This window comes from Pseudorca crassidens, chromosome 1, assembly GCF_039906515.1.
Source record: "Pseudorca crassidens isolate mPseCra1 chromosome 1, mPseCra1.hap1, whole genome shotgun sequence".
Taxonomy (NCBI): domain Eukaryota; kingdom Metazoa; phylum Chordata; class Mammalia; order Artiodactyla; family Delphinidae; genus Pseudorca; species Pseudorca crassidens.
The window spans coordinates 10,864,124-10,877,474 of NC_090296.1; the positions used below are offsets into that span (position 1 = coordinate 10,864,124).

The following is a 13,351-nucleotide window of genomic DNA, read 5'->3' on the forward strand; positions in this document are numbered from 1 at the left end:
CTCAATCTTTATTTTTAAACCTGCCTCCTAGAGGTCACCCCTGTGTCTGTATTGCTTATTGTTCAGCCACATATTGGCCAACCTCAAGTACCATCATATTTTACTTTCCCCCTTTCTCTCTTGCTTCCCCAAGGGCCAGGGAGGTGTGGGTATCTTGGGTCTGCTCCAGTCTCTGTTTGCACACGTGCAGAACCTCCTTTCAACTTGGGATATGCAGAGAGCTTGTCAAGCCCCCAGTAGCTGTCACACCTCTTGGGACTCCCTGTTTAATCCCCTGCTAATCCATTAGTCCCTTTATTGTTCCAAACACAACTCCAGGCTAACAGAACCCCTGCCCCCACCCACATTCACACACACTCTGCTTGCCACCGATGTCATCACTTTAACTGGCAATGCTCCAAGTCAAGTGAGTCTGCTCTGGCGACAGCAACCCCCCTCCGGTTAGACAACCCACCAGCAGAGCTGGATTAGGGTGGAAGCAGCCCCAGACAAGCATGCCACAGGCTCACTCTGTTCTTACACAGAGTTCAGTACTTTTCATGAATGAACACTTATCTGTTTGTTGTGGGCCTTCGGTGGATTTTCTATAGCACCGAAACGGTTGTTTTTGACAATTTTGTCCACCTCTTTAGTTGCTATTGAAGAGAACATTTGGCATTCACCTCACTCCACCATGCCAGAAGTGAATTTCTCCTAGACTTGGAGAAACCTTGCACACACAGCCTTGACCACCACTCCCCCAGGGAACTTCACCCCAGCCCGGCATCTAGAATTCCCTCTTCAGGCTTCCTGGACAATACATTAACTCTTGTGTATTTTTTTAAGACTTAGAGGAAATGTTACTCAATCTCTCCTAATTGTCCTAAATTATTAACTGTGCCCTTCTCTGTCCATGCACAGCCCCTTACTGGTAATGCGGACTCTCCACGAACTAGTCAAAATGTAGCCCACAGTCCTTTTACATGTTTGTTTCTTCCTCAAAACCAAGATCTCCTTGAATTCAAGGGTGAAGTCTCCTCAAGGGTGGAGGTCAGGCCTGAAGCCTTGTGTTCCCCCAGTCCCTAGCCCAGAGCATGGCTCTTAGTAGGAGCTAAGTAAATGTTTGTTGAAATAGCACAGGAGTAATTTAATGAACAGTAGCTCAAACGGTACAACAATCCATTAATTTGTTTATTGTCTCACTGGGAACTGAAATGATTCATCTCTTGTTTGTTCTGGACAATATTTGAACACAATCTTTTGGCCAAGTTAATATTAATTCAGGTTTATCCATTTCATTACACCAGTGGCAGTATAAATAAGTCACTGATGGATGCAGAGAACAGCAGCAGTAGACAACAGCAGGCTCTCCTGGAGGGTAAGTCATCTTTCTCCTCTTGGGGACAGTGAGGGTCCACATGGGTAGGCATTTTATTGCTCTCTTGCTATGGTTCAAGTAGCATCTGCCTTAGTGCACAGCAGATGCTATTTCAGTAGCCATGAAAAAGGTCACCAGTGGTGGCAGTGATGATGCAGAGAAGTGGACCCTGTACCCAGAGCTGAGCTGGTTACTGTAGGAAAATAAGGAAGGGAGGACATGGCCCTGCCCTAAAGAGGTGAAACTTGAACGCAAGCTCAGGTCATGGTTCTCATCTTCTCCTTTCCCATCAGTGGGGCCAGAAATCCACCATTGGTGTCCCCTTCAGATGCAAGGCCTGACTTTTGGTCTCAGTCAATCATGGGGGGCACTTATGGGGGCAGAGAGGGTTTTTGCCCTGACAGTGGGTGAGGGACCATAGCTGTGAGCACAGGGAGGGCTTAAGTGAGGTGACCAGGATTTCCTGAGATGACCTTTGCCAGGCCCTTGATTCAGCTGATGTCCAAGTCGCCTGAGCACCACCACCTGGGCTTTACTTTAGAAATCACGCTGGCAGCTGTAAAGCCAGATCTGGCTGGGTTGCATCTGGGCCAGCTGCTACTAGCAAGTTGCTTTTGGCAAGATTGAATTTTCATGTAAAAACATGGATTTCTAGATGCTTCAGAAACAAAAAAATCCGGCACCACTGACCCAGCACTGCCACTAATCACAGCTGGAGCTGAGTGACATCTGCCTCTTCAGCCTGGCCACGATGACCCATTTTCCACAGTCCCCAGCACACCTTATTGCATTACACTTGCTGTCTTTCCACGTGGGTATTTCTGGCCAGATCTCTGCAGATGTTTGAATCTGCAATCTGTTCTCTCTCTCTCCTCTTGTTTCTTTCCTTTCCACACTTTTCAGGATTTTTGTCATGACCTCTGTATTAAAAAAAAAAAGAAGAAGAGCAAGCAAAAAGGATAAAGAAACCCCAGTGTGGATGGAGAAGACCCACTTGCAGCGTAGGCTAGGGGCAGAACTGAATCCCTGTTAATCAGGTCACTTACCTTTAATTTGTCTGAAGTCATGTTCCAGAATACTCATTAGACTTTCCTTGTTAGACTTAGCTAGGATCCTTCAATTAAGGACAAATAGCAACCCCACCCAGGTGAACTGCACCCAGGTAAGAATGAGCCTTTTTCAATACCCTCAGCATTGAGAACACGTTCCATAGAATATTCACCCGTATACCTCTTCCTTCCAATAACAGCTCTGGATTGTTGCAGAAATGTCTCACAGGAAAATACATCTTGTGCTGTCTCTGGTCCTTATCCTCTGTGGCCTTTTTAATAGCATCTTCTGTGAAAAGCAGCAAGACTCCCAAAAGAATATCAACTTAGTCTTATTAAAGAAAATTCCATCTCTCTCCCAGAAGACGGAAGCTGGCCATAAGGCGTTTGCCCAAGAATTGTTCAAGGCTTTGATAATTGAGGATCCCAGAAAGAATATCATCTTCTCCCCTGTGGCCATCTCCATCGCCCTGGTCACCCTCTCCCTGGGGATCAAATCCACAACGCGCACCAACCTCATTGAGGACCTGGGACTTGACCTCAGAAAAATCCAAGTGTTAGACAAGGACAAGCATCTTGCCCAGACGTGGAATGAGCTAGTGAAGCAAGAGCAACTGAAGCACAAGGACGTTCTCTTTATCGATAACAACAGGAAGATCAACAAGATGTTTCTGCAGCAGATAGACAGAGTACATGAAGTGGACATCCAGACGATTGACCTTAAAGATACAGAAAAAGCCAAGAAGGCCATCAATCACTATGTGGCTGAAAAGATACATAAGAAAATCAAAGACTTAATCACCCACCTGGACCCTCAGACTCTCCTATGTCTTGTCAACTATGTTCTCTTCAAAGGTGAGGTTTATTAAATGCATGAATTCTCATTTGGGGTAAACTTTTGCCCTTGTGTTTCCTAAAAGATTTAAGTCAGGAAAAAAAAAAATTTTGTCAGTATATCCCATTTTCCCAGAAACCAGTAGATCCAAAACTTTTTAAATGGACTTTGATATCATTGTGTTGTCTAGCATTTTTCAGTATTTCTCCTCTTAATCTTCTCAGTCATCTTGTTTGCCGTGCTTAAGATATTTTGGAGTAAAAAGGCAATGACTCTTGCTGGTAAAAAAGGGAAAAAGAAATCTTTTTGCAGAGGCATGAGCATTGGCTAATTCACTTGTTTTGTAAGGTCAGATCAGCGTGAGATGAGATGCTTTTTGAAGTTTTGTTCATTGTTGAATTCAGGATCACACACCAGGTGTCTAAACTAGCAGTTTAAATTCCAGGTCACAGATCTTGACGTGGCCCTTGTTTCTTCAGGTGGGCTCAGAGTTACCGCTCACTGGCATCTATTTATACCCTCTTCCTCCACTTAGCATTACCAGTCTCCTTCCGCCATGGACTCTCAGTCAATGGCCTTGCCTCCTGCCCGAATAGGGACAAGAAAGCAGTTCTGACAGGATGTCCTCCATGTGCTGCCCAAGGCTCACACACCTCTCGTCTCACTCTCCCCTCTGGTCACAGTGAGGGAGTGCTTGTCCCCTCCCCTTCCTCAGGGCAGATCCCTTTCCATCCTCCCTGCCCAAGGACTCCCTCCACTTTCCTCTTACCCCATAGCTCATGCCTCTTTTGTCTCCTTGGCTGGTTTCTCCTCTTCTGACTTCTACAACTGTCTCCTGCCTCACCTGAGCTCACGACCTCAAACACCATCTGTACTCGGACTGTTCCCTGCACTCTAGATGCAGCCTGGACCACCTCTTCTGAGATCCAGACTCTAATGCTCATCTGCCTACTGACATCTCTTTGGAGATGTTTCACAGACCCTCGAACACAATCCCCCCAACCACGCCCAGCATCTGCTCGCCTCAGAGAATCACAATGCCATTCACCCACCTTCTCCTGACAAAAGCTCCCCTCCAGCCTCCAGATTCAAGAACACAGTAAGTCCCATGGATTCTGCCTGCAGAGCTGATCTGGAGTGTGTTCGCTTCTCACCATCTGGTCTACCACATTTGTAGCCAAGGCCACCACTATCTCTTGCCTAGATGACTTGCCCCAGCTGTCTAATTACTATGTTTCCATTCGTTCATGCCTCCAATCCCTTCTCCATTAAAAGACCAGAACAATTTTCTTAAAACATAAATCACATCATTCCCCCATCTGAAGCCCTTCCATAGCGTCCTGATGAACTTGGAATGCAATCCCACCCAGACCCAGCTGTTTGAGCCCTGCTGATCCCTCCAGTGTCTCCCCATCACTATCCCTCTCATTGTTATGCTTTGCCCACAAAGACCTTCCCTTCTTCCTTAAATGCATCCTGCTTTTTCCTGTCTTAGTCCATGATGTTCCTTCCCTAGGAATGTTCTTCCTCCCCTTCTTTGCCAGATGGAACACCCTCTTCTTTTAAACCTCAGCCTCAATGCTCCCTCCTCAAGAAGGCCTTCCCTGGTCTTTCAGAGGAAGTGCTTCCATGCTAGCACTCAGCTCTTTACTTGCATCTTTCCTAATGCTCATCACACTTTTAACCATTTACAGTGGTGGATTGCTTTTCTCTCTGTATCCCCCTTAGAAAGTAAACTCCATGAGGACACAGGTCCTCTGTTTTATTCACTGCTATAACCTCAGTTCTTAGTATGGTACCTGGCACATTTTTTGAGCTCAAGAAATTTCAGATTTGAATGAGTCAATGGATAACCTGTTGTGGATTAAACAGGGTTCCTACCAGGACATGCAGATTGTTTGTTCTTTACATAATAAGTGAAGGAAATGTTCGTAAAAACAATGCTTCCCAGCACAGGATGCTTGCTCAGGCTACTGGGACCATTATTCATATTTGGACTCACAGTTCCAGACTAGGTGCCTGGGACATAGAAAGTGCTCCACAAATGATCTTGGAGGGATCAAGTCTCTGGATGCTTCAGAGAACTCTCGGGCATGATTCCCTCTTAAAAGCTTTATCTATATCACACTTTAGAAGGCAAGTCGTAAAAACAGAACAGAGAGGACCGTAAGCCTGGCTATAGAATCAGAAGCAAGGCTAACACTTGTAGAGATTTTCCAGACCAAACTAGATGGCCGTCACTCTGGGTGACATGCATTTTTTAACTGGTGTGTACCTTGAATCTTTTTTAAAATCCACTGGGGAAGTGCATTAGCTAAAGTAGGATTTCACGCAGGGGTGTGCATGTATGTGCAGCTGTGTGTCTTTCTGATGAAAAGTTTCCCTCCTGGAATAAGTTACATAAATTTTAAACAGATTTCTTTACCATAGGACTTCTTTGAACTCTTAATACACTCAAATGCAGTGGGAGTTTTCAAAGAAGGGTTGCTGTGGTCAATGTTTCCTAAATTATTTGATGACAGAATCCTTTCTTGGTGTAATAGTTCCAGAGGCAGGTATTTTGGTAAACATCCTTTGAGAAATACAGATTTAAAGAAATTCTATGGTGAATATCTTTGAAAATCGTGTGTTAGCTTTTCTTTCCTTTGCACCAGTCTAGAATTTTAAATATTCTGTTCACTATGGTCAAGGTATCACCAACAATAGACTGCTTCCTTCCCAAGCTGATGACCTCTGGGGTCCCGGAACCTGGGGGTGGTGATGATTTTCCGCCAGATCACTCTTTGACTTTTTCCTTCCTGATTCCCCCAGGCATTTGGGAAAGAGCTTTTCAGAGCAACCTCACGCAGAAGGAGGACTTCTTCGTGAATGAAAACACCAAGGTGCAGGTGGACATGATGAGGAAGACAGAACGGATGGTTTACAGCCGCTCCGAGGAGCTGCTTGCTACGATGGTGAAGATGCCTTACAAAGGAAATGTGTCCCTCATTCTTGTGCTCCCAGATGCAGGACAGTTCCACTTGGCTCTAAAAGAGATAACTGCTAAGCGACCTAGACTCCAGAAAGCCAGTGACTTCAGGTATCCTGTTCAGGAGGGACATGCTATTGCATTGCATTTTTGCTCAACCCTCACTTCCTCTATGTAAAAGCCTTATTGTGGCGGGGGGGGGAGTTTGGCATCTGGTTATTTCCTAGCATATTTGTAGAAAATGAAACAAACCAAACAGAAAGAATAGCAGCCTGAGTCCCCTTACCAGCCAGAAGCCCCTTAAACTGTTAATTATGGTTCTTTTTGTCACATGTACAGCATCAGAAACCCACTTCATACAAGCTCAGGATGGGTAAAGAGAGGAATTTATTGGAAAGATACATGGGAATTTCATGGAACCCCAGGGAATATACACAGCCGGGTCTCATGAGGGATTGGAACAAGGGACTACAAGGGCACCCAGAGCCCCATCTCTCTTGGTGTCACTAGTCCTTGCTTCTAACCTCTCTAGCTCAGCAAACCAGCTTTTCACACACATGTTAGCCCGTGATCCACTCACCCAAAAAATATTTTCTGAGCACCTATTGTATGCGAGAAACTGCTTGGTGCTGGGAATATAATGGTTAGCCAAACACTTCCCTACTATCGTGGAATTTTCAGTCTGGTGGAAGAGGTAGAAAGTCAACTAACAAATACACAATTTCAAACTGTAGTAAAAGCTAAGGAGATAATGAGTAGGGTGACATCGGCCAATTCAGTTGTGAAGTATTAATTAGGGCTCTTAATTAGTTATGACGGTCAGGGGAGGAGCCTACGCAGGTAAATTTCAAGCTGAGACCACTGTAGACAGGCATGGCTCTCTTTCATTCAATCAAATGCTCCGCCCCACACTGAACTGAGTATCTTTCGATTCCCACTGCATATGCCTGGAAGGGAGCATTGAACTAACCGAGCTTGGGTATGCTATTCACCAAGGTCCCATCAAATGTGGGTAAATTAAATAGTGAAATCATGATTTTCAATGGCCCACTGATCTGAGCGGCAGGGTTGGGGAGACAGTCTTCAGGCAGTAAGTGTGTAGATTGGGAAGAAATCTCTCAACAGCGTTTACTCCTACAGTTGAGGGCCACGGCAGAGGGCGTCTGCCATCTTCTGCCATGGTTGTGCCTACCACAACGTTCCAGGTTGGGACAGAGGGGGTACAGCAGTAGGGAGACCCAACTGAACGGGTTGCTAGCCCATCAGAAGCTCAACACCGCACTGACATAGTCTAAAATGTTGGGTGGGAGGGCTGGTGCTATGCACTCTGATACTCTCCCTTAGTCATAGAGTGGCTGGTCTATAGAGGGAAGAGTCCTCTCTGTTCGAAAGCTTCTCATCCAGGCTGGAGCTTCCTCTCCTGTGGAAACTCCTTCTGCTCCACCTGCAGCATGGGGACCTCATGCCCTCCATCTCCCTCACCACATGTAGGGTCATTGCCCAATTTAAACCCCTGTTTCCAGAAGGGTTGGAGGGACTCAGGGCTGGATGCTCTTGGGCTGACCCTCATCTTCTCTTGCATAGAGAGCCTGTGAAGGGAATCATTTGAATAGCAAGGCATATTTTGAGTAAGCAGTTTGCTTGGAAATTCAACATTGCAGCTCATACCCCAGCATCTTTAATCTCTCCCCAACCCAGCACTTCAGAACAAACACTTCTGTTACCTTTTCACTCGGAAGAGGTCTTTCAGCCTAAGCAAGGTGCTTCCCCTAGACCCCAGGAGAGGGACATTGTTCAGCTTCCTTGTCGTTTTCATTCTCAACAGATTGGTGCACTTAGTTTTGCCCAAGTTCAAGATCTCCTCCAAGATAAACTTAAAACATCTGCTTCCCAAGATTGACGTCAAAGATGCGCCTACTACAACAGCGGCCACCCAGAGCATCACAAAGAAGTCTTCTCTATCTATTTTGGAGGTGAGTGGGGCAATTTCTAGAGTCTCTGTTTTATCCACCACAGTCCTGATTGAGAAACTTTTTTTTTTTATACAACAGTTATAACTCTTATCTGACTGGGTCCCTGGGCTTTGGGGGTTCTTTCGTCATTCACTCACTCAAAAGTAATTGCATCAAGCACTGGAGGCACTGAGGCACTCATTGTCGTGAGCCAGCCAGACAACACCTTACTCTCGTAGCCGTTCCATTCTATTCACGGGGTAGGCAGTGAGCACACCAACAGACAGATATGTATTACGTCCCCCAGTGATACTTCCTGTGAAGAAAGGAAAGCAGAGAAACTGGGAACGGCATGCTGGGGTGCAGTGAGCAGGCTTGAGAAGGCCTGGGTTGGCCTTTATGCCAAGGCCTGAATGAAGGGCAGGAGAGAGAAGGGAGCAAATACCTGGGGACGTGTGTTCCAGACAAAGAGAGCAAGTGTATCCTAAGGGAATGTGAACTTGAAATTTCTGAGGAACCCCAAGAAGGCCCAGGCAGTTAGAGTGCTGAGTAAGATGGAGCCTGGTAGGAAGTGAGGGCAGAAGTCAGGCAGGGCCAGGTCATGTAGGTGTCCCAGGCCCTGGACAGGACGGGGGTTTATTCTGACTGACATGGGAGACCACCGAAGCTGACATGAGCTGACATATGCTTTACAAAAGACCACTTCTTGCCGCGCGGAGAACAGGCAATGGCCCTGGAGGAAGAGGGGGACCCATTAGGAAGTTTGGAGGGTAACCCAGGTGAGAGGTAATGGAGGATGGATGGGGCCTTCGAGGGAGGGTTAGCTGTGGTGAGAAGGCTCTGTGTGCCTTTTGAAGACAGAGCTGGGGAGCAGGGAGGGAAGAGTCGGGCTTGTAAGCTGGAGCCTGGGAAACGATGGAGCCAATGCCTGAGGCAGGAAAGATGGAGCAGGAGTGGTTTGGGGGAGCAGACAGAGACTGGCTCTCTAAACTTGAGGTGCCAGTTAGACCTCCAGATGCCGGGGAACATTTATTTATGAGATAGTTTTACCCATCCCGGTGGGCACAGGGGCTGCCCTCCAATGACTCCACCAAGGTCACTAACTGGCTGGCTGCTATGTGGCCGCCATAGGGGCCAGGATACTTTGAGGACTTTGCCCAGGACAAAAATAGCAAACACAATCCCTCCCCGTGATACAGCCCCTGACAAATTACGAAGCACTTTTTCATGGTTTCTCTTGCTCGAGTCTCCCAATGACCTTGGGGGTCGGGACAGGGCAGGGGTCCTGTTCTTTAATTGGGAGATGATGAACCTGTCACTCACAGACACTGGATGGAGTTCCCAGGGTTGGGACCCCGAGGGGATGCCGTGCTTCCCGTGGCCCAGTGGGTGTAAGCACTACTTACCGTGTCCAATTCAAACAGAACCCACCCAGCAGGTGTGCACTGAGTGCTGGTTGTTGGGCTGGGTTTGAGAGATGTTGAATCCATCACCAGTCATGCAAGCAATGTCATGGCCACGTTCCCCAGCAGGGCCTCTTGCAGATCAGGGAGGCCAACGTGCATGTTCCGGCACAAGCACTTTTACACAGAGGTTAAATTGTCCTTGCATGGATGGAGACAAGAAGAACTAGCCCCCTAGTAGATTTTATCACATTCTTCTTGAAAGTGTTGGAAATGACTATCTCTCAGTCGTTCTATGGGATTTTTTTCTAAGCCTACAGACCACCCAGCCTTCCTCTGTGTTTTATTCCCCTTTCCTCCCTTTTAAACCTGTTAACACCTTGAGCTGTCTGTCCTGCGCTGAAAATGTCTGAACTCAACAATTACCAACCCTAGTATCAACCCCACTCGGGGACGTCTGGCCTTCAATGGTGAACCCAGCTGCTGGGAGCTGAGGGTGGTTTTCTAGGAATGGAAGTCAGCTTTCCTCCACCTGCCATCGGCCATGGAGGGAAGCTGCCTCCCTGATCTTGACCACAGGAGATAGTTGGGCACACCGCCCCGCCTTGCTCTCCAGCCAGCCAGGTGAGTTCATTCCCAGAGCTGAGAAGGAAACTGTCTCTCCCAGGCCGTGCATCAAGCTGAGATAGAGGTGAGCGAGCATGGCTTAATCACGGATGCAGCCAAGGACGTGGACGTGTGGAAGGTCCCCGTGGACACGAAGGAGGTCCCTGTGGTCGTGAAGTTCAATAGACCCTTCTTGCTGTTTGTGGAGGATCAGATGACTCAAAGAGACCTCTTTGTGGGCAAAGTCTTAAACCCCAAAACTGAGTAGAGGGGCCAGGCTGTGCTGCACAGGAACTTAGCTGGTCATGAATAAAATGAATACAATTCACCACCCTGTGCATCAAAATGCTGAGACTGACAAGTGTGGTCTGGGAATGGAGTGGGGAGGGCCATTGCTGGTCTTCTGTCCAAGAACAGAGCAAGATAAGAAGCAGGTTGAGGGCCTGCCAGACACATTTGGCTGGGGCACCTTCTGTCCTGGAAGAAGACTGACATAGGCATGGAAGCAATTCTGAGGGGGGTGAGCAGGTGCGGGGGAGCTGTTTCCGTCAGTGGCTGTCTCATCAGCCTTGCTTCCTGTCCAGCTGGCAATCAGAGCCTGTCGTCTCATCTGTACAAGAGGAGCTGTACTAACTCCCCCAGGCAGCTGCGGGCAGAGGCATGTCCCACAGCAGAGAGGAGGCTGGGAAGAGGGTTGGTACCCACAGACACCTCGGTGGGCTTCCATGTGTTCACCCGCTCCAGGGGGAAATGGGGATACCTGGAGAAGCAGAGGATCCCAGATATGTTGGCAGCATCTTCTCTGCCCCATGCTCTAGTCTCTTTTCATCTTTACAACAACCCTCTATGAGGGAGTTATTATTGCCCCCTACTGGAAACGAACTAAAACTGATGAGGGGAAAACAGGATTGTGTGTGTGTGTGTGTGTGTGTGTGTGTGTGTGTGTGTGTGTGTGTGTGTTTGAAAGGCTGGGACTTGGGAACTAGCTGGCTGGCCATGACTTGCCTTGGACATATGGGAGGGATCATGGAGTCTGATGGAAACCAGACATTTGACTAGGGAAGTCAGATCCAGAGGCCATGGGCACAGCTGGCAAAGACACTGGCCAAAGAGGCTGACCCAAGAGTGATACCCAAGAGGCGGGACCTTGCCTGGGTGGGCTAGTTCAGAGCAGTAACTGCAGCAAACTAGGACAGAGGGTGAAATAAAACTCTTCTGGTAGAGAGCCCAGGCTCAGTGCTGAAAACACAAGGCCAGGAATGAGATTGGAGGCCAAAGATGGGGCAGGGGGGACTGACTGCAGAGCCATGCAATGACATGACCAAGGCAGAGCTACCTGGGGGCCCACAATTAGACCCAGGAGCCTTGGATTGGATGAGAGAGGGCTGGTCACCCCAAACCACAAAAGTTCCTCTGTGGTGGGGTTTAGGACACAACCCAAGTATTCTCTTCTGGGAACAATGTGACCCTGAAGGAACTCCATCCACTACCAAAGGAGTCACTTCAGGGCTAAAACTTTCATTCCTTTAACAAGGATGCTCAAACACCCAAGAAAACACCCAAGCTTGTCACTTGCATCACCACTTACAACCCAAGCTCCAAGAAAGGAGAGGCCTGGGTATGGGCCACAAGAGCAGCTTGGAGAAGTAGCTCAATAAGGAAGCTAACTCGAGAGAGGAACAGTAAAGTGGATTGTTCTAGAAAACGTGCAAGAAGTGAGTCAACAGCATAACCAGAGGGAGGAAGGGCTAGAGATCCATGCTTGTGTATGTCTTATCTCCAAGCAGATCCACAGCAGAAGCAGAAGGGGAAGGTGCTCGTGAGGATGTTGAGGGCCTGGACCCATTTAGTAGAGGGTATCCATGGAGGATATTGAGGGTCCACTGACCCACACGCTAAAGGGAGGTAGGCAGTGGCACGTGAAACAAGAAGATTATTGGCATATATAGGAAAAAGCCCGGGAAACGACTGAGAAGCAGTCGGCACCCAGGTCAACTCTGCAGACTTAACCAAGCCCACCTGCCCAAGCTCATGGCAAACTGTACCATCTCACAAACTTTGGTGCCACAGATGCGGTGTCTTCACTAGAGGCCAGGGTAGGCTTTTTCTATGACTGCAGCAGTGAGCTGGTGTGATTCCAAGGTTGACGGTGAGAGGAGTTTACTTTCATATGTGTAAGGGCACATTTTCCTGCCCTTTGCCTCTGAGATTGGACACACAGGGGAGGTATCCATGCATCAAGGTCAAAGGTTTGCACTCCAGGAAGGAAACCAAGCAACCCAAGAAGGTGGTACTCAATCCTCTTTCCTACTAACACATGACATGTGTGATAGTTAATTTTATGTCAACTTGCCTGGGCCACAGTGCCCACATACGTGGTCGAACATTCTTCCGGATGTTTTGCTGAGGGTGTTTAGGGGAATGATTAACATTTAAATTGGTGGGCTTTGGGTAAAGCAGACTGCCTTCCATAAGTTGAAGGCCTGAATAGAACAAAGACTGACCTCCCCTGAACACGAAGGAATTCTACCAGCAGGCAGCCTTAGGACTTGACCTGCAACGTCCACTCTTCTTGGGTCTCCAGGCTGACAGGCTACTCTGTAGACTTTGGACTTGCCACCCTCCATAATCACGTGCGTGAACCAATTCCTTAAAATCTCTCTCTCTCTCCTTGCTCTGGGCCAGGCCTTGCATAAACGTTGCCCACGTACAAACGTTTCATTCCCACCACAGCTCTGTGAGGGTCTCTACTGTGGCGGGGTCTGTAATCGATTCCAAAACGTGGGTCTCCCGGGATCGTTTCTTCTTCCCTAGCATGTGACACACGATTGTAAACAGCCAAGTAATTTATGTGCAAGCCAAGAGTGAACTGGATTCCTCTTAGGTGAGAAAGGAACTCTGGCCGTGTACTTCAATTTTTTGTTTATTCATACTGCAAATGTGTCTTTATAAAGCACCCAGAAAGTTCTCGGCACTGTTCTAGACCCAGGGGTAGCGTCTCAAACATCAGTGGGTGTACCAGACTCCATCAGTGCCTGGCCAAAGTGTCCTTGGCTTTCACCTTTCCAGCACACACCTGTTGGATCCTACTGTGAGTACCTTCTGCTCTCCATCTGGGGCTTCAGCACACCAGACAGGCCAGAGGTACCTCCAGCCCCACCCTATCATAGCAACAGATTCA

The 13,351-nt window shown here is 47.8% G+C and overlaps 1 protein-coding gene across 1 annotated transcript; it reads left to right on the top strand.

Moving 5' to 3' along the window:
• Positions 1-2,624: 2,624 nt before the first annotated feature.
• Positions 2,625-10,438, top strand: LOC137223560 (uterine milk protein-like). Its single transcript, XM_067735548.1, has 4 exons — positions 2,625-3,261; positions 6,053-6,320; positions 8,035-8,182; positions 10,232-10,438. The coding sequence occupies exons 1-4, from the start codon at positions 2,625-2,627 to the stop codon at positions 10,436-10,438; spliced, it is 1,260 nt and encodes a 419-aa protein (XP_067591649.1).
• Positions 10,439-13,351: the final 2,913 nt, after the last annotated feature.